The sequence below is a fragment of the Mixophyes fleayi genome, chromosome 8, assembly GCF_038048845.1.
Source record: "Mixophyes fleayi isolate aMixFle1 chromosome 8, aMixFle1.hap1, whole genome shotgun sequence".
Lineage (NCBI taxonomy): Eukaryota > Metazoa > Chordata > Amphibia > Anura > Limnodynastidae > Mixophyes > Mixophyes fleayi.
In genome coordinates this window covers 50503-74180 of record NC_134409.1, presented here as the reverse complement: position 1 = coordinate 74180, position 23678 = coordinate 50503, and the positions used below count along the sequence as shown (strand labels likewise).

Here is a 23678-nt window from a genome sequence, read left to right as displayed (position 1 = left end):
ATATTATTAAGCATCAGTCTTAGTCATTTAATGGTAACAATTATTTTGATATGTCAATGCTTAAGACTGCCATTTTTCTAAAGTCTTTACAAAGAAAATGATCTTTCTTTAGCATAGGAATAAAAAAAGGATTGCTGTTAGCATCTCACCGGGTAGAGGTCTGCCATGAAAGGTATTATTAAAAAAAAGATGGGGCAGGAGCCTAGGATATTAGAGTTACTGACTTCTAGTAAACAGGAATGAGCAAGTATTTTGTCAAGTTACAGCAATGACCTATTCCATTACGTCAATGGCAGAAAGTAAATACTGGCATGTAAAAGAATAAAACTTTATTTAGGTGGTTTTCTCTCAAATTACTCAAAGCACTTTACATTTGCAGAATAAAAACATGATAGCAATAAACAAATTAAAGATTAATAGAGGAAAAAGAAGAGAGCTAAGCATTGGGTATTATGAAAGTAAAGGTACATTAATTAAATGTCTTGAGTCTCTTTGTGAAGGTTCCTAGAGAGTATGATGCTTCTCGAGCTGTATGAGCAGCGAGTTCCAAAGTGCAGGAGCCACAAAGCTAAAAGCTTGAGCCCCATATGAAGTATAGGAGATTCTAGGAACTGTTATGTGTCCTTTATCTATGAATCAAAGTGAGCGACTGGCCCTAGAGGTAATCAGAAACTGCTTCAAGAATTAGGACTTGGACTATGTATGGCTTTAAATGTCAATAAGCCAATCGTGAATCAGATTTGCCATCTTGTAGGAAGCCAGTAAAGTGAATGGAGAAATAATGAAGGTATTATGTGGAAGGAACGGAGCTGGTTAGTAACAGCCTGGCTGCTGCATTATCCACTAGCAGTGCAATTATTTTCCTGGGAGCCCCAGCTAGAGTGCATTGCAATTGTCCAAGCATGAGGACATAAATGCATAAATGAGTGTAGGAAGATCTACTGGAGGAATCAAATGATTGATTCTGGCAATGTTCCTTAGCTGAAAGAAAGAAGATTGGATCAGGGGTGACACCTGGGGCCTGATACATTAAATAATGTAAATGCTGAAATGTGCAGTATTTTGCATAAAATTGCGTTGCTCATGCCCAGAAATGGACTATACACCAGTGAACGTAAATATATCAAATTCATCTTGAACGCAAACAGCCTATACTGATACTATAACTCCGAAGTCCCTTCCTGTTACTGACATATCATTCTGTATTCTGCTTTTCTACTGGTGACTACACTGCTTGTTACCCTCATATCATCTGAAACTATAACTCTGAGGTCCCTTCCTCTGTTACTGACATATTATTCTGCATTCTGCTTTCCTACTGGTGACTACACTGCTTGTTATCCTCATATCACCTAATTGTTAGCAGTCGCGGCGGCCGCGGGCACCGCCGCAACTCTCACCTCCTGTCTGCAGGCGTCCCAGCCGTCGCTATGACGACCAGGACGTCACTTCCGGGATTTACCCGACCAAGGCAACGGTCGGACACTAACTGCAGCAGCGCCGCGTCCCGGCGGCTGGGGACAGCCGGGTGCGGGCACGGGAATAGGCAAGCCTGTGGGCTAATTAAATAAGTAATTTGTATCAGGACCTCTGTCCATGTGATCCCACGGCCAGGCTCTGATTGGCTGGTACTGATATTTAAGGCAGTGAGGTCTGCAGCCTCACTGCCGGTTATAGCTTCTGTTTGCCAGTCTGCTGACCTGCTTTGTGCCTTGTTCCTGATTATTGGACTTTCTGCTGATCACCCGTGTATGATCCTTAGCTTGGATTTGGACTTTGCTTGTGAATCTCGTGACCCTGACCTCTGGCTTGAATACCGACCTCAGCTTGTTTTTTGGTACTGTTGTCTGCTGCCGGCCCCTGACCTCTGCTTGGACTCTACTCCGCTTGCCTGGGTTCTCCCCAGCCAGTACACACTTCACGACCCTCTGTTAGTCTGCAGCCCAGCCTGTCCCCACCATCAGGGGCTCCAGTGAACACCTGACTGGCAGAGCAGACTCCGGGTTGTGTTGTGCCGGCTGGAGGGGGTTCCTAACACTAATACTATAACTCTGAGGTCCCTTCCGCCATTACTGACATTATACAGAATGTAAGCGGTGATTCCGGTATCCCGATGACACTCTTGGATAACGTCCACTATCTGGCCTCTTGCTCTGCGCATGTGCAAACCCAACACCCCTCTCTTATGACCTTCTACTTGTTCCTCATTGGTCCTGGCATTTTGGAGCACTATTTAAACCTACTTCCTCCTGTCTAATGCCGGTTCTTTGAGTTCATTCACTCTCTGTAAGGACCCGGCTCCTTTGGGTCTACCTGCACCTTCTGTTGTTCCAGTGTGGACCCTACCTCTCACAATTTTCCTGCTGCCACTGAGTTAATATCATCGGATCAGCTATAGTTCTACTCCTCTATTACTCCCTCTTGAGTTGCCGCCCCAACTATGCCCAGCACTCATCCAGGGGATCGCGACCTGCGGGAAAGGGGCAGCTAAGTCCAAACCCTCTTGTAGGGGTCCCTGGCGAACACCACCTACCCGTTAGACTCCGCACCCCTGAATGAGCAATATCACCTGGCAGTTACTAGGGATCCACTAAATAGCCGCAGGTTTCGTGACAGGTACTGCCAGTACTACTCTTAATTATACTATTGAATATTTAGCACCTGTACCAATAAACTTATCTACTTTTCATTTTGAGAGTACAAGTAACTCCACTTCTGTCTTCTCCAACATATTTCTTCTCCCACCCCTTGTTTTTACCTTACAGTAATGAATACAAAGAACATTATGCCATCCTCTTTACTGCATGAGTGAACTTCAGCATGTTCTCTTTTGTGTTTAGTGTATTTTAGACTATCCTTGAAATGCTTTTGATCTCCTCCAATTGCATCCGTTTATATCTTGGATATGTAGTTTACTAGGAATTATAACAACTGCCCTTTCTCTGAGAACCATATGGACCATTTCTTCTATGGTCTCAGCTGCTTTTAAATGAACCTGCTTCACATCCTGCTCCTACCTTCCTGTCTTCTTCATGTGCAGCTCTACTTTTCTATCTTATTACAAATAAAGGAAAGTATAAGGGATGTAAGAGGAGTTGGACGGATTTTGTACAAGGAGACAGAGTAAAAAAATAATTGAGTAGTAAAATAATTTATTCAATTAAGTCCGAACCTTGGAGCTTGGAACAGACTTTGCAGAGAAACATGGCAGGGGATGAGGTTTTGAACAAACAGATGTTTTCACATTTAAAGACGACATAACAGTTAATTTGCATCTAGAACATAACAAAATATTTGTATGGAGTTTGTTCCATCTTAAGTGTGACCAAGACATTTGAAAACAGTAATTTTGATAATGTACACATTGTAAATATACTTTTAGTCACAGTCTCTAGCTCATGTCTTGTGTATGCTGATTGTACCGCGCTGCGGAATCTCTGGCCTCATAAATAAATTCTTATTACCTCATACACTGCCTCAGCCCCCAGCGCCTCTAGCTCACGCCCCTGGACATAGGCTATGCTCTCATCTCTCCCTACGTACTATACATCTCATCACGTTGTGCTCACGGTGCAGGCTGTAGTTGTCCTGCCCTACAATGTAATTTTCTAATTCGCAGCTGGTTGTTCATTGTGTAATAATGTACGATGTAGGTGTAATTATGTCTAGGGCTGCAGACCCCTTGTGGTGCCTTATACATAACATGGACATTAATTAACAACTGCTATTTTAAAGAAACATTGAAGGTTCAGACAGACAAAGATTATTTTGATAAGTTACTCTATGTAATGGTTTATCTTCAGGACAACCTGTGTCACATTCATTTTCCTTTACTGTTGTGTATTCACTTACATTAGGGAAGGGCTTGTTCTTAGCACGTTACTATTACATAGCAGATAAGACCTCTATTGGATCTGCACAGGTTGTAATACATACTCCTTTCATATAGTGCTGATATTCTAATAACCAGGCTACAGAGCGCTTCTATTTCCTCTATTTAATGGATTCTACCTGACAATTTCCTTAAAACCATTCTGAATATTGCAAGTTATTTACAAATGATAGGATTCTCTCTAGCCATGATGTCAAAATGCTGAGTGCACAAGCAGACCTGGTTTTTATATCAATACTGTGTGTTTAATGGTAGTCGCACAATTTGTGGTTTGTGTAAGTGATCAATACAAAAACAACCTTCGATTTAGAATGAAGGCATAGGATAGAGTGAAGGATTATACCAGTCACAGAACTAGCTACATTCTTCACCCAGATGAGCACACTTCCACTTTCTCTTGGCACAATAAATTATCCAGGTGCTCTACCTTACTTGTAACACATATGCGGCAACAGTATAAAAGGCAAGAGGTGAATTATTGGACTTATTAAATCACAGTAATATAACAAAGTCTACAAATCCCCTCTGTGTCCCCCCAGTCCATTCTGCTCCAGGATAGAGACTACAGACATGTACTTAAAGTCACTGGAATTGTGGTTGAAGGTCTCCACCAGTTTAAACATGTCACCCGCATAGAAGAGCTGCACCTGATTGGCCAAACACTGCCCGTCCTGGACACTCTGCAAGAAAAACAATATTTTAATATAAAACAGCCTGGTAAACTGTGAGCACTAGCTGCCCGTGTCCTCTGCCTCATAGTCTGAGCTCTTAAACAATCCAACATTTTCCTCCCCAAGTAAAACACAAAACTCACTGTCAGTTTCTGCATAAATCATCATTTCATGCTATATATAGCACTTTGTACGATGGGTGACAACAATGGGCACAGGGAGTACTTGTTACTAATAAACCAACATCTGTCCACACACATGCAAATCTGGTCAAAACATTTAGATGCTTCAATCAATTTTAATCAATTCCCCCCATTATTAGCCTCCAAGCCATGTGATGACCCCAGCAGTGACAGTAATCATCCACCAGCCTGGAATTAACTTTACACAATACCATTCAACCTAGCGCTAAAATGTACAATTTGGTCTTCGACTTAATTCAGGGAAACTGACTGGAGATCAGATCATTTAGCAACCGAGCCAAACAACCGATTACAGTATGTTGGGCAGCATCACACATTGTAGTAGCAGGAAAATTACTTTACCAGGAACTTCGAGTCATGTTCAGAGGTCATTAAAACAATCCCTTTGTCCTTCTGGAGCTCGTTGTAATGATACAAGATCAGCTGACTGGGGGCCGCCTCACCGGCGGTCTGCAGGAGGAAGATAAGAGACTTATGTTTTATAATAGGTTTAATTATCAGGATGGCAATTATATGGCAAGGAGTATCCATTGGGGATTATTACTGATTTAAACTACACACTGCTTGTGTTCTAGTTTAGCTGTGTATAAAGTCTTGTCTAGAACAATATGAACAAAGGTTTGTTGTACATTTATCCAGTTTGTTCTATTATCCAGCTGCTGTGTCTAATTGTCAAAGGCATCTGTCATTGGGAAGGGTAACTGCCTTGTGGTCTCCTAAGCTGTCATCTACCAAATACCTGTGAATCATTATAAATAGTCAGCTTTTATGGATAAAATTCAAATAACATTGGTCAAGAGCATTCTAGGAACATTAAAGATAAAGTTATAGACATGCACAAGAATGGCTATAAAATAACACCCCAGTGCTTGGATCTCCCAGTGATCACTGTTAGATGAATAGGAAACGGAAGCTGCATCGTACTGCCCGCCACTGTCTAGACAAGGGGATCCCTCAACACTCAGCATCAGAGCAAGGAGGAGACTTGTGAGGGAGGACACAGAGAGGACAACTATCACGTTGCAGGGGCTACAGAGTTCAGTGACTGACTGGGTGCAGCTGCACCAGTCACCCATATAAAAAGATCTGTGTGGGAGGAGGCTACAAAGAAGCTCATGAAACCACGCCTGGAGTTTTCCAGAAAGCATCAGAGGGACCCGGCTTAAATGTGGGACAAGGTTTTGTGTCAGATGACAAAAATTAAGCTTTTTGGCCATAATTCAAAACTCAGTTGCTATATTTACTACCAAAGCTAAAATCACCCACAACCGTTCACAAATTCCAAAACACTGCAATTTTGTGAGACACATAATTATTAGTAACAAACTTCACAAAATATATTAGGGATCAAGTGGAAAAACAGTGTAATATTTAGAATATTGAGTGTTCTAGGCCCCAGGACTTTTTGCATTTTACAATACAACATGTTCAATTTGTCCCTTTATGTATAAGCATATTAAATTAGAAAAGCTGAAAGCAGAACATAAACACATATGATGCAAAGAACAAAACACTGTTAACCATATGACTTTACAAATCATAATCTAAGACACATACTTCAGAAGCAGTTGCTCTGCACCATCTTATGTTGCATAGAAAAGAAGAAGAAGAAATATTACATGGCCTCTATTGTCTCTTCTCATACACAGGTGCTGGGCACATGGAGGACACCAGTGTCGTATGGTTTCCTCTAGGGGCACTGAGAAGTTTTTGAAAGAATTCCTAATCATCTGGCAGCACTGGGAGGACAAATCATTGTTTTGCTCTTCGTTGCAATTTTTTAAGTTTCAAGTGTTCTGGTTATTATTGTTCTTTAGAATATGTTAATAAAGTCTCTACTTTTATTTGAAATCTGGTGGTATTATTTTGTATATATTAAATTATCCATAAGTCAGATAATCATAGTATACGTCTGATACACTGTAATACTAGATCCTGTGCTCTGAGGGGTCTGTATCCGGCACCTCCACACCGCAGTGTGAGTCAGACGTATCTTACAATATGGCCAACTCTAAATACTCGTTAGACCACAACAGTGCACAAGTATTTTTGCATAAATATTTAAGTTTCCAGAAATTCTAAATCAGGATGTTTAAAGTGTTTCCAGGAGCTGCAGGAATTACTGCTGGTAACCATCCTCTACGTCATTTACCTACAATACACAGAAGCCACAGTTGTATTTGTTCTCCAGATAAGGGAATTCATTTACGTTACAATAACTAGCTGCAAAAACTGGGTGTGTGAAAAGATCCAACCATTTAACTACTGTAATCTAACAAACACTGGGAAGGGTTCCAAGGGTCATTTTAAGCAGCATTTGAATTTTAAAAGTCCAAATTACAGTATTTGAGGTCGCAAGTGTACACTTACAATCTATACTTTTGATTTCTAACACATGAAGCAATGTAAACTTTACAACCCTAATGTCATATTACACTGCTAATTATGTATATATTAGTTATGTTTTTATAAACTTACGGTAGGTATGGGTATTGCATCATAGCATAACACTACACTCAGGTAGGTAACATACAGTAAAGAGGCACCATAGGTGAACACTACACTCAGGTAGGTAACATACAGTAAAGAGGCACCATAGGTGAACACTACACTCAGGTAGGTAACATACAGTAAAGAGGCACCATAGGTGAACACTACACTCAGGTAGGTAACATACAGTAAAGAGGCATCATAGGTGAACACTACACTCAGGTAGGTAACATACAGTAAAGAGGCACCATAGGTGAACACTACACTCAGGTAGGTAACATACAGTAAAGAGGCATCATAGGTGAACACTACACTCAGGTAGGTAACATACAGTAAAGAGGCATCATAGGTGAACACTACACTCAGGTAGGTAACATACAGTAAAGAGGCATCATAGGTGAACACTACACTCAGGTAGGTAACATACAGTAAAGAGGCACCATAGGTGAACACTACACTCAGGTAGGTAACATACAGTAAAGAGGCATCATAGGTGAACACTACACTCAGGTAGGTAACATACAGTAAAGAGGCATCATAGGTGAACACTACACTCAGGTAGGTAACATACAGTAAAGAGGCACCATAGGTGAACACTACACTCAGGTAGGTAACATACAGTAAAGAGGCACCATAGGTGAACACTACACTCAGGTAGGTAACATACAGTAAAGAGGCACCATAGGTGAACACTACACTCAGGTAGGTAACATACAGTAAAGAGGCACCATAGGTGAACACTACACTCAGGTAGGTAACATACAGTAAAGAGGCACCATAGGTGAACACTACACTCAGGTAGGTAACATACAGTAAAGAGGCACCATAGGTGAACACTACACTTCAGGCAGGTCAGTGACATAAGGTCACATCCATGAGTTTAATGTCATTTAGCCGCCACACACAGTAGAATGGAAAGTGCTTCACTACACAATACTTCTGTTATGTTCTGCATAAGACGTATCCATACAGTGCAATGTACATTACAGTCTGGCATCTCCCCGATTATAGGTTATGATACAGAATGGAGCTGAACAAGCCTTGTGTCATATACCTACGTCATAGGAAGCACTTGTGTTTGTCACTATTTCATCTATGCTATTTCCCTTTGTATTATGTTGTGGATAAGGATTCCCCTATGGACTATATCAGAGGAAAATTCCCTTTAGATTTTGCAGTTTTATAAAACTGTAAACAAGGGTTTGAGGGTTTAGCCAACTTATGTGCCAGTAAGGTCTGGAAGCCGTGGGCACACTGGTGCTTTTATATCCAAGCAGTCAATACCTGTCAAGGCTTGCTGGGATTTGTAGTTCCATAGACATACTTAATGATTTTAACATTTTAATCTATCACAGTGGCACCCAATGCCCAAGGGGTGCCTGGCGCAGAACCAGTGATACTTAGCCATATACTTATTGCTGCCCAATTGTACTATGGACTGGGGCCAGTGTCACCAGCCCAGCCTCATGCTAGCTGCTACTTGTGCCAGGGAACCTCTAGCTGGTTTCCCTGCTCTAGTGGTAAGGAGCCCGCGTTACAGGGCCCATTCTGTTTATTCAATTGTGGGGTCCGCATGCTGTTCATTGTCCTTTTTATGGGGAATGGGGTTTTAGAATTAATTTTGCAATGTGCAGTATAAGCCCCAAGTGGCCACTACTGGCACTACATGCAGAGTAGTAATTACAGGATCTCAACGCAAAATTGTAGCTCAGGGATGATGTAAAACATTAAGACATTAGAACTTCATGCTTACTACATCAGTATAAGATAATAGCTGCAGCATCCTGACCAACAACAGGCATTATTCACTAGTAATCTGTGAGACAGGACCTGGATATTTAGAAGTGCAGTGAAATGAAGCTCCGTTCCAGACCACTGACCCATGAAAAACTCGTATCCCTCCTTCCTTGGCAGTGCGTATAGGAACTGCAACAATAAAAGACAATTAGAAAAATAAAGAGATTAAATGAACAAAAGAACTGGTTAGTATATAAAACAACCAAATATGTGCAGCTTACGAGACAATTCACTGGTATGAACAGGTCAGTCAGACAGCAACTAACTGGTCCATGTTCTGCTATATGTGCACTCGCTACGTTTCATCTTCCCACCCTCCTTTCTGGAAAGAAGTGTGTACGGTGATCAGTACAAAGTGTGGTCTGTGACACTTACAGGACTTTACAAGCATTGCTTGGTGTTTCCTATTAATAATAAATATTTGTTTCCTATCATCCTGGCATGTTTCACTGTAAAACCACATTATCATTTTCCAATTAAACATACAGTGACAATAGCTGTCTGCTGGGATACCAGATACAGTTCTGTAACTACAAATTTATCTCTAAATTGTATCCTACAATTCAGGAAAACAAACATATGCAAGGACGATATAAATACAGTGGCGGCTAAAAATATGTCCTTACACTATCCTAATAATGAACAATTCCTTACAGAAAATTGTTGAAATGAAAAAATAATCTAGTATCCACGCATGTACTTCTTGGATCTACAGTGGAATAAAACACAAAGCTGAAAAATGTTCTCAAGTCTTCGCTCATTCCACACAGAAATATTTAAAGGTCCCAGTCAAAATTATTTTGCAGTAGGAGAAAGGACTGAACGCTACTCTCAGCGCATGTCCGCGCGCGCCCCCGCTACTCTCAGCGCATGTCCGCGCGCGCCACAGAGCAGCGCGCTACTCTCAGCGCATGCCCGCGCGCGCCCCGCTACTCTCAGCGCATGTCCGCGCGCGCCCCGCTACTCTCAGCGCATGTCCGCGCGCGCCCCGCTACTCTCAGCGCATGTCCGCGCGCGCCACAGAGCAGCGCGCTACTCTCAGCGCATGCCCGCGCGCGCCCCGCTACTCTCAGCGCATGTCCGCGCGCGCCCCGCTACTCAGCGCATGTCCGCGCGCGCCCCGCTACTCTCAGCGCATGGCCGCGCGCGCCCCGCTACTCTCAGCGCATGTCCGCGCGCGCCCCGCTACTCTCAGCGCATGTCCGCGCGCGCCACAGAGCAGCACGCTACTCTCAGCGCATGCCCGCGCGCGCCCCGCTACTCTCAGCGCATGTCCGCGCGCGCCCCGCTACTCTCAGCGCATGTCCGCGCGCGCCCCGCTACTCTCAGCGCATGTCCGCGCGCGCCACAGAGCAGCGCGCTACTCTCAGCGCATGTCCGCGCGCGCCCCGCTACTCTCAGCGCATATCTGATGTGACAGAGACATGAGCAGCTGATGTTACACTTACAGAGGGACAGGTCTGCGCTCTTTGCAATACGAGCTGAAATGTTTCTCCCTGGGAAGAGAAAGAAAGTTATCATCGGTGCAGCAAGGAATCATCAAAGATAAGACATTAGTATTGCACACGGGCTAATGTAGATTTTCACCGATAAATTGAGTACATGAAGCAGCTCTACTTTTGCTATGTAAACTGTGAACCTATATCTACCGTGTCTGCACTAACAGCAGGTACAGTGCTGTGGAATGTTGTAACACTCTATAGACACTAAGGGGCATATTCAATTCCCCGCCGCGTTAAAACGATTACCGTTATTATGGTAATAGTAAGCTGGATTTCAGCTCGAGACTCAGGGAGCTGCGAACTGAAATCCAGAGAGAAAACTACCGTAATAACGGAGCGCGAGATTTTCGCCGTTTCCGTCAACAATTGAATATGCCCCTAATAATATTATTATTATTAATAATAATGTTTCCCATCCAGAAAGTCGTTACATGCGATCGTACAAGGCTCAGGTCACTCCATGTGTGTCCAAGCAGAATGAAAGCAATTTTTCACCTTTGTTACTCTAACTTATTACCCTGCACATGCTCTCCTCAACTTTTAATAAATACACTTTACTACACTAGTTTATTTTTGTTGCACAAGCCGGGTATGCTCTCTGTATTGGAGTCAATGAAATTAAACAGCTGAGAAGCACAGGATATAGTTAGGAAGATTAAGCACAGCCAGGTAAAATCCGTTACTCACAGGTATAACCGAATACACTGCGTCTTTTGTAGAAAAATAATTATTCCATATCTGGAAGAAAAATGAAAGACAAGTTTCATAGATTAGCAGAGATGGAGCACAGACTCCACACAATGCTCCTCTATAACTATTACAATACAGACACCATTACAGAGAGTGACATGGACATACACAATATCATATCAGTGTACCCCGATAAACACACACACACGTCCAGGAACAGGCTCCTGCGGAGGCAGAGCATGTGGAGCTCCATGGGGTATAGAAGGGGATGACAAGCACAAGACAGGAGTGGAGAAGATAGCGGAGCGGAGCCATGGCCGACGTACCCACGTCGCTCCATCTACATACTGTTTACACCCCAACTTGCCAGACCAAGGTCTTTGAGCAGCAGACTGGCCATAGGCCTCACTGGAAATTTTGGGGCTGCCTGAGCCGTTGCTTTGTAGACTTATTTTTTCCTCAAAAAATACTGGCCCCTCCCAAGACCAGCACACCCCCCCCCCCCCCCCCTCCCTCCCTCCCGAGACCAGCACCCCCTGCCCCCTCCCTCCTCCCTCAGCTGGTTTGGTGCGAAGTCCTCCTGGGATTTTTCATACTGAACAATAATCCCAAAGAAAAATAAAAAATCTGATGTGCAGAGAATGAGTCCAGGAGCATATTCTGCACAACACTGACAATGTATCTTACTTGGATACATTTAACAATCTTCTAATTGTTTTCTCATGCAGAATAAAAGATGCTTTTATAGCTTTCAGCGATGACTCCTGATTTCTGTGAAGTGCTCAGTCTGCCAGTTCTAGGTAATGCTGCACTGAGATGTAGATGGAGTATATAGGTTATAATAAGTACATAGTGATTGAGACCACATCCTGTACATATCCTTTCTACCAGTAAATATATATTTCCCTGAGTGTATACTGATACTGTACATACATCACCTGTGTAATATCAGCCGCACTCTTGTCTTTTACTAGCTCCAGATTTAGTAGCGAATTCAACATCTGAACAAAGAAAATAAAAATGTTAGATTGTCACAATCACATCAACAAGTTGCTGTGAAACCGACCACAAACTATGTGACCCTGGGGTCAGATTAGAAACATTTTATAAATAAAATCTTAACAATCAGCAGTCCCAGGTCAGAATATATTTGGGATGTCTATGTAAATTAAACGGTAAGTGTGAATCCAGCATTACACCCAGACATTGGATACTGGTATCTGATTAGAGCTACTGGTGGACACTCAGTTTAGTCTCCATTCTAAAGTAAACGGTTTTATCAGTGGTCAACCTGAGAGATTGCAGAAGAGTATTATAGTCAGACCTGCTGGATCTGTGTCACTGGTGAAGACTGAGCTATAGCTCTGAGCTGTGAGGACCCTCTTAGGTGTAAAAGATGGAGTTGGAGATTGATACAAACTGGGACCAAGAAAAGACAGAGGGCAACATAATATAGTGCAAAATGTTTTCATTAGAGAATAAGCCCCTTGGGACAGGCGTTGCAAGACATGTACAAGATACAAGGACACCAGCTGCTGGCCTCACTGCTACCAGATAAGCATCGCGCTCTCTCCGTCACAGAGCGTCAGCTAATAGAGGCTGAAATAAATGTAACCTCTTATGAGCGCTCCTTACAGAATGCTGCACAATCATAAGTGATAACATGGAAGTATATCTGAGGCGCACACCATGTATATGACCCAATGGTTAAACAATCTCAAGCATATCACATAATGCAGCTTACTGGACACACAGTTCTATTTCAGTCTCATTTTTAGCTTTTCAATGGAAAAAACGATCTTACGCATCTTTTTCTAATATTGTCACGTATAGTTCAAAGATTCTTTTGCTTTTTCTGAACAATCTATAAACTATACATGACATTATGAAAAGATGCACAAAATCGTTTTTTCCATTGAAAAGCTAAAAATGAGACAAATAGAACGGTGTGTCCAGTAAGCTGCGTTATCATCATCAAATATTTATATATTTATATATAGCGCCACTAATTCCGCAGCGCTGTACAGAGAATTCACATCAGTCCCTGCCCCTTTGGAGCTTACAGTCTAAATCCCCTAACATACACACACACAGACTAGGGTCCATTTGATACCAGCCAATTAACCTACTAGTATGTTTTACGAGTGTGGGAGGAAACAGGAGCACCTGGAGGAAACCCACGCAAATACAGGGAGAACATACAAACTCACACAGATAAGGCCATGGTCAAGAATCAAACTCATGACCCCAGTGCTGTGAGGCAGAAGTGCTAACCACTAAGCTGTGGCTTGTGGATTGTTTAACCATTTGGTGATATATATGGTGTGTGCCCGAGATATACCTCCGTTTCATCCCAGTTTCTGGTTGTGTTGTTCTTGACATCTTGTTATACATGAATACATTGTGTAATCATACACTGCAGTTATACTACCAGACTTCATACACTATGAAGTCTTACATTACACACAGATTCACACGACTGGATGGTAAATCTATTCTACATAAAACCATCCTCAGAAAACTTCAAGCACCTGCTATGAACCTATAAATTGATTGAGCAACTTCCACTTATAAAAACCATCATCCAATCACTCCGAGGTCCGCTGTGAGGGAATGTGCAGGTCCTGGTGTAAAGACAAGCGCACCGACAGGAGATAATGGTGGAAGGAGCAAGGACTACGGAGGCCTGTTCTTGGCTGATGCGCAGTGAGCACACATTCCTTGTCTGGGGAGCAGTGAGACTAGCAGTGGGGGCACCGTCAGGGGACAACGTGTTTCTGCGATTACCCCTCCTGGCCAACATGTATATTAATATAAAAATTATCCTCTCCTTTCTAGACATTATCTGTAAGTACAGGTACATGGGGGACGGACGGACGGAAGGATCCATTATAAAGGGTTGGTGATTCTTTTGTGGCAGCCTGAACCTTTAAAAAACTAGAATTTGGTGAACAATTTGATACTTTTATTAACTGTTAAAGCACTGTAAAGTTACCTTAATAATTACTATGTAGTGTTCTCCCCAGAAAATTTTGCCAGCCGAATGGCATTAAGAAGTAGCTCGGTGGGGGCCTTTGCAATAATTAAATGTTGAAATCCTGACCTTATATTGATTTAACCTCTAGACATTTTATATATTAATTATTCTTTTCTTCTTAGAGGCCCAGTCATCTGCAGCTTTCTCATAATGAAAGTCTGTAGGATCTAGTCCTCTAGTGAACCCAACATCAGATTATTTAGTGTGCTTCATGCAATTCCTTAAACAGGTTTTAATTCGTTTTAGAGTAGAAAATCCCTTTTCACATTCAGCTGTACTTACAGGTATGGTCATTGTCCATTCTATGCACATATTGGAATGTTGGAAAACATTCTATGCTCAGTTGTTGCTGAAAATTTCTGCATTATTTGTTTTGAATTTAGATTTTTGTAGGACTCTAGCTCAAACAATATGGATGTAACCGACCATTCTACTTTACTGTTTTCATAGTTTAGGATTGCAGGACATCCATTTTTAGAATAATGCTCAAAAAGAATATCACAAGCCCTTGATCATGGCTGTCTCTACTGAAAACATTTGATACACAGAATATAATTATAGAATTATATCTTGAAATCTTGCTTCTAGGTAGGTAATAACTGTGTCTATATATTTACCATAAATATTCGTCTTAAAAGCAGCAGCATCAGAACAATTTATGTGAAGCTCTGACCAGTCACCAGCAAGAAGTAGATGGAGATTTTTAAAATGAGCAGGTGAGTGTTTCAGTTCCATAATGCGTAGTTTTGTAGATTCTAAAATGGGGTCTATTTCTGTTAAAAAGACATCTTGACTTCGCCAAACTTTAGACAATTTAGACAAATGAGGCAGCAGATCTGAAAGCATCATAAGTGAAGCTGTGGAATTGTATGTTCTCATATATTTGCTTCAACCTTCAGCTGTGATGTCATCTCGTTCAGTGGACTCTTACCAGTGCCCACTGACACTCACCAAGGATTCTCTTAGCAAAGTGAACAGACAGCCACTTAGTGGCACTAACCAATGTAAATTTAGTCTGAGGACTGTTCAATATATTTTGGATTTCAGTTAAAACAGCCATTTTAACTGGGAGATTTTGAAAAAAAAAGTAGTTTGTCTTCAGTTTTCATTCAATTTTACTAAATAAGGGACCTCGGCAGCTGCTTGGGCCCCAACTAGAGCCAGGCAGTGGTTTATACAATGACAGTTGACCACCACTCCACCTGTTTCATATCTTTTAATAGTTGTGTTACTCCTCTGTGCTTCCCCATCATGACAGCTGCTCTATCACAGCCTACACCCACCAAGTTAGATTTTTTCAATTATTTTGTTAGTTATAGTTTTAGCTTTGCCATCAATGATGCTACATGTTGCTATAAAATGGACAGTAATCTCTTTAAGTTGGCAGATGTATATAATGTATAGAAAAAGCTGCTTCAAAACGGAGATGTCTGTCGTTTCATAACACAGAACACGGATGTAATCTGCCAAACACAATGTTTAAGCAATTCACATCTTATTTGTGAAGGAATTCTTACATTATTCCTTCCGAAATGTAATTTGCATTCTTTCCATTATCAAGATGCTTTTAGTATAACCAGCCCATAGCCTGGCAGCGCTTAAGCAGATTTCCATATGATGTAGTATGAGGTGGTTCATTTATTACTAACCAAGAATAGTTCTTAAAACTCCCACAAAAGCATCTCTGCAAGTTACTCAATTTCCCCTAACCCAGTTTTTGAAGTATATCTGAAAACAATCAGTGTGTAATTTACTTTGCTTATGATCAATTAAACTTTCTTTTAAAAGTCTTTTGCATGTAACAGTCCCCTTAGTCACTTCCATGTTTGTGGCTGATCTCTTTCCATATTTTATACATGTGGAACACATCAGTCCATTATCTTTTACCAACAACCACTGACATGTTTTAAACCAGTCACTATTTACTGCCGATATGAAATGTTTAGAGAAACATTTTTCATAAGAAATAGACTGTGACTCATAAGACGGAGCAGCATCGTCTGCAATGTCCTTGGTGGAAATCTCTGGCTCTGTTGTGTTCGTACTTTCATTTTTATTAGAAACTTAAGATGTTGTTGTCAAATTTAATTTCTTACTCATTATGGGTAACAGCTGGCTGAACACAGATATTTTTTAACAGCAACCAAATACTGCACAAATGCTGTTTAAACTGTGCCCAGATTCTACACAAATACTGGTGTTACACAAAAACCTCCAAGAAACACTGACTTTAGAGTTCACCAGCAAATGAACTGCTGGAAAACACGCGCTTCCTTTTATACAGGTGCCCCCCCCCCACGCACGGCACTCACTGTGATGTGATTGACAGCTGCACTGACGTTAGCCACCAGTGACCCCTCTGCCGCACGGCACATATTTTGCCGTAACTTCGAGGCAAGGGACCCACATTTGAAAAATAACTGGGTCCTACAGAACGTGGTAATCGCCACCTCTCCCCTCTTTCCACGTTCTGACTCTGTATTGAGAACAATACTGTCCATGAATTGATCCTACTACACCGCAGTGAGACCCCCCCCCCCCCCCCCCCCAGAGCTGACCCCTCCTCCAGTAGGATGGCGCCTGTCATGTAGTACGTGTGCAGAGCAGCCTCTCCAACACAGCGTGGCTGGAGGAAGGTAAGGGGGGGGTATGTAAATAGGAATGAGGGGAGTATTGTTGTATTGTAATTAATTTAATAGTGGAATGTAGGTGGAGCTAATTATTTAATGGTAGGTGCTATTAATATATTTGTGGGGGGATGGTGTGGTATTTAATTTAATAGTGGGACCTATTCATTTAAGGTGGCGTGATGGGACCTTTAATTTAATGCTGGGGTGGTTTGGGGACTATTTGTCATCCTGCTCTAATATATAGACACCTCCAATGATCATATAGCGTGCATTTTACCCTATATAATAGTTAAGAAAATAATAAATTGGTGAAATAAAAATAAAGAAAATATTATGAAGGGACCTAGAAAATTATAAAGCTGGTGCGATTACTGCCAATGTATGTGGCGGCAGTAGATAGATAATAGATTTTGTGAGCCTGTGACATGATTGTTTTTAATTAAACAATACCAGGCATGCTAACTACAATCCCTACATATAAAAGGATTAAATAACATATGATGCCAGCACAGAAGGACATTGTGGATAGAAGCCATTTAATAACTACAAATACTAAGATAAAAAGAGTAACTCAGGATGACTTACAGACTCATCGACTCACAGGCTGGATATTCAACCACTAATATAAAAACTGGACATAGGTGACCCCACTCTGTACAACACGCTCAGCTTTCAACCTTCCTGTTTATTTTCTATTGAAGTAATCTGGACTGAATAACTTGGCGATAAAACCTGTCATTAATTCAGTACCTGAGAGTTATATAATGTTGTACAGGGTGTAAATGTGTCTCTGAATGTGACTGTTCTCTTTCATACTTCAGCTCTATCTTTTTAGTAATTATCACTTCTTAAACAGGTTTTCAAATGCAATACAAAAAGCAATAACAATTACCAGAACAGCAATAGTCATACAAATAGGTAAAGAAGCCACTAAGTAAATGAATACAGAAGAAGGTACATCAGTGCTTCTAGGCATCGGGTGTTGGTAACATGCAGCATGGTGGATGTGGGCGCACGCGTAGCGGGTGCGATGGGGGCGCGCGTAGCGGGTGCGATGGGGCCAGGAAATGCTCTGTGTGTACATTCAGATGTGGTGGTGGCTGCTCTCTACAGACACTCACCTTTTTCTTTGTAAAACCTTGTTTCAATGAACGTGAACCCACCTGGATGGGGTAGAGACAAAGAAATATAAGTTAGTGCAAACTCTCTATTATAGATAACTATGGGAGGGGCAGAGTACCTTTATACCCCCTCGTCCCTCCCTTTCCTCTGTGCTTTATAATGCACATTGTTCTCCTTTCTGTAGGACTACATTTTATTTCCTCAGATGATTCCTACATTTCATTTTTCCCACTGTAGTCATCTGATGCGTTTCTACACTGAACCCATCCAGATAAACCTGCAACTGATGTCAGAAGGAGGAAGTCTATGTACTCCATGAAACAAAGTCTTGCAAACAGTCGCTTGTTAACTATGATATTTCTCCCCTGCGAGGTCAGTCAGGACACCAGTAGAATCTGACATCTCCCCCTTTCCCTGACTGCTCCTAGTATCTCAATCAATTCAACCCCCTGTTCATTCAATGGGGCCATTGATGCAGAAGATTTCTGTACTGTAATTGCCGGTACTGAGCACAAACACCTCGCAGCCAACTGAATCTGCTCAAATATATAGTCTGATTTTACACGTACTCTCCCTGATTTCTCGCAGGCGCTTTTAACCCTTGTTTATTATCCTCACCCTGCAACCTTGTCATGGTGCTTTCAATTTATTAAGAGCAGATGGGAATTACTGTAAGCTCCAATGGGGGAGCGACTGATTCAGGGGAGTTCTCTGTACAGCGCTACGGAATTAGTGGCACTATATAAATAGATGATGATAATAAGGCAATGATATCTGACAAATACCTGGCACACAAAGCAATAAGTCACCTTTGTTTCTGCTTAGAAAACCTGAAAGTTGCCAGAACAATGCTGAGTATAGAGAAGTAGTGATTTTATTCTTTTTTTTAGCTGCAGAAAAATTACTCAAGAAAATAAACTCAGTGATTTTCTGCTGTAGAAAACCAGTGACTCAACTATCTCATATTCTCCAATCTAGTAATCGTGCTGTGGATTCCCCAACCAGGTCATTGCTCCCATTCTCTCCTTGTTTTAGCCGAGCACAAAATACACCCACCAACATTTAAAAATAAGTAATTAAGCCCACCCTTCACCAAGCCTCAATCAGTATAATTTCAAATATTTCATTTACACCCAGGTTATGTCTTGTTAGTTATCCCTCCATCAGTCTTTTCCTTAAAAATCTACATTAATGGTCAGCATCTGACTTTCTTTGGTCTGTATCTCCCTCTCCCCAGAGTCCTTATCCACGATTATCTATGAGCCTTCACTGCCGATCTCAGTCTTCCCATAATCCTTCACTTATCATCCAGTCGTTTCCTGCGTTAACTTCTCCCAGACCATACATCAGTTAGAAGATGCTCTCAATCATATTTTCTTTAAACCTCAGTTTCAAGTACCAAATATTTTGCCTCAAGAACCCCAATTCGATTATCAATTGCTTGGCACTTTTCATTTCATCTTCGCTTCCCCTATCCTTCATTCCGTCCGTACGCTCTGCCCCCACCCCCAGAGTCCTTCATTCCGTCCGTACGCTCTGCCCCCACCCCCAGAGTCCTTCATTGGGTCCGTACGCTCTGCCCCCACCCCCAGAGTCCTTCATTCCGTCCGTACGCTCTGCCCCCACCCCCAGAGTCCTTCATTCCGTCCGTACGCTCTGCCCCCACCCCCAGAGTCCTTCATTCCGTCCGTACGCTCTGCCCCCACCCCCAGAGTCCTTCATTCCGTCCGTACGCTCTGCCCCCACCCCCAGAGTCCTTCATTCCGTCCGTACGCTCTGCCCCCACCCCCAGAGTCCTTCATTCCGTCCGTACGCTCTGCCCCCACCCCCAGAGTCCTTCATTCCGTCCGTACGCTCTGCCCCCACCCCCAGAGTCCTTCATTCCGTCCGTACGCCCTGCCCCCACCCCCAGAGTCCTTCATTCCGTCCGTACGCCCTGCCCCCACCCCCAGAGTCCTTCATTCCGTCCGTACGCCCTGCCCCCACCCCCAGAGTCCTTCATTCCGTCCGTACGCCCTGCCCCCACCCCCAGAGTCCTTCATTCCGTCCGTACGCTCTGCCCCCACCCCCAGAGTCCTTCATTCCGTCCGTACGCTCTGCCCCCACCCCCAGAGTCCTTCATTCCGTCCGTACGCTCTGCCCCCACCCCCAGAGTCCTTCATTCCGTCCGTACGCTCTGCCCCCACCCCCAGAGTCCTTCATTCCGTCCGTACGCTCTGCCCCCACCCCCAGAGTCCTTCATTCCGTCCGTACGCTCTGCCCCCACCCCCAGAGTCCTTCATTCCGTCCGTACGCTCTGCCCCCACCCCCAGAGTCCTTCATTCCGTCCGTACGCTCTGCCCCCACCCCCAGAGTCCTTCATTCCGTCCGTACGCTCTGCCCCCACCCCCAGAGTCCTTCATTCCGTCCGTACGCTCTGCCCCCACCCCCAGAGTCCTTCATTCCGTCCGTACGCTCTGCCCCCACCCCCAGAGTCCTTCATTCGGTCCGTACGCTCTGCCCCCACCCCCAGAGTCCTTCATTCCGTCCGTACGCTCTGCCCCCACCCCCAGAGTCCTTCATTCCGTCCGTACGCTCTGCCCCCACCCCCAGAGTCCTTCATTCCGTCCATACGCACTGCCCCCACCCCCAGAGTCCTTCATTCCGTCCGTACACTCTGCCCCCACCCCGAGTCCTTCATTCCGTCCGTACACTCTGCCCCCACCCCCAGAGTCCTTCATTCCATCCGTACACTCTGCCCCCACAGTCCTTCATTCCGTCCGTACACTTCCCCCCTCCACAGTGAAAGACGTGCAAGGGATAATAATTTTGGCTACAACTGTATGTTGTCATATAGTTGTAGTAAAAGACATGTTCCTGGACCACATCTTGTTAAAGAAATCATGGTGGAAATGCTCAGGAATGTGAAGACCACAGGAATCTAGACACATGTCTACAGCACCCAATCAGCGTGTAAGTAACCTGATAATTACTGAAAGCACAATTATTAATATTACTAGATTGTATTCTTACTTTAGTAACATACCTTCTCCTCCACTGATCGGACGTACTCTGCTTGTTTAGAAGAGGCAAGGGGCTGTTTCTCCACATCCTTCCGCTTCTCCATCCGATCCACAGATGCGGCAGCGTCCGAGCTATAGCGACAAGATTTGTTACATAGTAATTCTTACAGTAGTAACTATAGGAATCATTGTGTAGGATACTGGAAACAGTTATTGGAAAGCTGCAGTAACATTACAGTCCCCCAAAAAACAAAATGTAATTAAAACTATGAAGCACATCGGTGAGCAACAGGCAGCCCACCAAGCCTTCATCTGCAACCTCGAAGCAGACTGTCCCAATCAGAACGGGGACATCAGATCTCCTCATTATGTGACCTCATATGCACAGTGCAGGGAGATCACGCGGCATACCCAGAGGAGGAAGTGCACTGTGCTTCCCCCAGAGAGGTCCCGGCTATAGGACACATCCCTCATCCAAGACTATCCTATACCAGAGAGGTCCCGGCTATAGGACACATCACACATCCAGGATTATCCTACACCAGAGAGGTACAGGTTATAGGACACATCACACATCCAGGACTATCCTACACCAGAGAGGTCCCGGCTATAGGACACATCACACATCCAGGACTATCCTACACCAGAGAGGTCCCGGCTATAGGACACATCACACATCCAGGACTATCCTATACCAGAGAGGTCCCGGCTATAGGACACATCACACATCCAAGACTATCCTACACCAGAGAGGTCCCGGCTATAGGACACATCAGACATCCAGGACTATCCTACACCAGAGAGGTCCCGGCTATAGGACACATCAGACATCCAGGACTATCCTACACCAGAGAGGTCCCGGCTATGGGACACATCACACATCCAGGACTATCCTACACCAGAGAGGTCCCGGCTATAGGACACATCAGACATCCAGGACTATCCTACACCAGAGAGGTCCCGGCTATAGGACACATCAGACATCCAGGACTATCCTACACCAGAGAGGTCCCGGCTATAGGACACATCAGACATCCAGGACTATCCTACACCAGAGAGGTCCCGGCTATAGGACACATCACACATCCAGGACTATCCTACACCAGAGAGGTTCCGGCTATAAGACACATCACACATCCAGGACTATCCTACACCAGAGAGGTCCCGGCTATAGGACATACCCAGGACTATCCTACACCAGAGAGGTCCCGACTATAGGACACATCATACATCCAGGACTATCCTACACCAGAGAGGTTCCGGCTATAAGACACATCACACATCCAGGACTATCCTACACCAGAGAGGTCCCGGCTATAGGACATACCCAGGACTATCCTACACCGGAGAGGTCCCGACTATAGGACACATCATACATCCAGGATTATCCTACACCAGAGAGGTCCCGGCTATAGGACACATCAGACATCCAGGACTATCCTACACCAGAGAGGTCCCGGCTATAGGACACATCACACATCCAGGACTATCCTACACCAGAGAGGTCCCGACTATAGGACACATCAGACATCCAGGACTATCCTACACCGGAGAGGTCCCGGCTATAGGATCACAGGGAATATGTCAGCCATTGATGACCGCTTTAGAGGACGCACCGGGACAACCGTTGGATCTTGTCCCGATATTTCCCGTAGTACGGGTTCTCATCCAGTTGCGGCTCTTTCCGCACCGAGAACGCGCGAAGCTGCAAAGACACCAAGCCCAGGGCCCCTGTGGCCCCCACCCGGCTCCTGACCGCAAGTATCCCTCTATAACCTAAACACATCTGTACTACGGCGGCCGCCATGTTACTGTCACTAGCGAGCCACATCTGGCTTCCGGTGCACACTTTAATCCGCCCGTCCAGAAACAATATCTGAACACAAAACGTCACTGTCACACTGCGCATGCGCAGCTCTCCCACCCTCTATACTGACACATACTAATACTGGAGTGTGTATGTGTAATTATATATATGTTGCCTGCTTCTATACTGACATATATGTATATATATATATATATATATATATATATATATATATATATATATATGTGTGTATATATATATATATATATATATATATATATATATATACCTGGATCACTATATGTCAGTATAGAAGCAGGCAACATATATATAATTACACCTACATATATATATATATATATATATATATATATATATATATATATATATATATACATATATACATACATACACGGTAATAATAATAATATCTATATCTATCTACATATATATATATATATATTTATATTTTTCAGGTGAGGCGGCACTCAAGGATTTAAGACTAACTGTAGTTGTATCTTCAGAGTGGTATTTTTATTCAATTCCAACTTTTGAGTACATTACTTTCATCAGGGACAGTACTGTAACGGTGGAATGGATTAAGTACCACTCTGATGATACAACTACAGTTTGTCTTAAATCCTTGAGTGCCGCCTCACCTGGAATCTATTTATTGTACTATCTACACAAGTGAAGTACTCAGGAAGGCAACAGTGTAATGTACACATGTTATATAGGAGTACCAACCACCTGGATAGTGTGTATATATATATATATATATATATATATATATATATATATATATATATATATATATATATATATATGGGACCCA

General features: G+C 43.2%; 1 protein-coding gene across 1 annotated transcript; it reads right to left on the bottom strand.

The window, feature by feature from the left end:
* Positions 1–3135: 3135 nt before the first annotated feature.
* On the bottom strand, positions 3136–22899 carry ATPAF1 (ATP synthase mitochondrial F1 complex assembly factor 1). Its single transcript, XM_075181541.1, has 9 exons — positions 22653–22899; positions 21060–21168; positions 18034–18075; positions 12184–12246; positions 11243–11293; positions 10502–10549; positions 9087–9182; positions 5109–5216; positions 3136–4572 (listed from the first exon to the last, which is right to left on the bottom strand). The coding sequence occupies exons 1-9, from the start codon at positions 22865–22867 to the stop codon at positions 4405–4407; spliced, it is 900 nt and encodes a 299-aa protein (XP_075037642.1). The 5' UTR covers positions 22868–22899; the 3' UTR covers positions 3136–4404.
* Positions 22900–23678: the final 779 nt, after the last annotated feature.

Bases quoted from the DNA above. Each gene is read 5' to 3' on its own strand.
- ATPAF1 (XM_075181541.1), bottom strand. From the start codon at position 22,867: ATGTGGCTCGCTAGTGACAGTAACATGGCGGCCGCCGTAGTACAGATG. The intron at 21,169-22,652 runs GTGCGTCCTCTA...TTGTCGCTATAG, and splicing joins AAGATCCAACGGTTGTCCCG to CTCGGACGCTGCCGCATCTG. The intron at 9,183-10,501 runs GTAAGTGTAACA...TTATTGTTGCAG, and splicing joins GAGCGCAGACCTGTCCCTCT to TTCCTATACGCACTGCCAAG.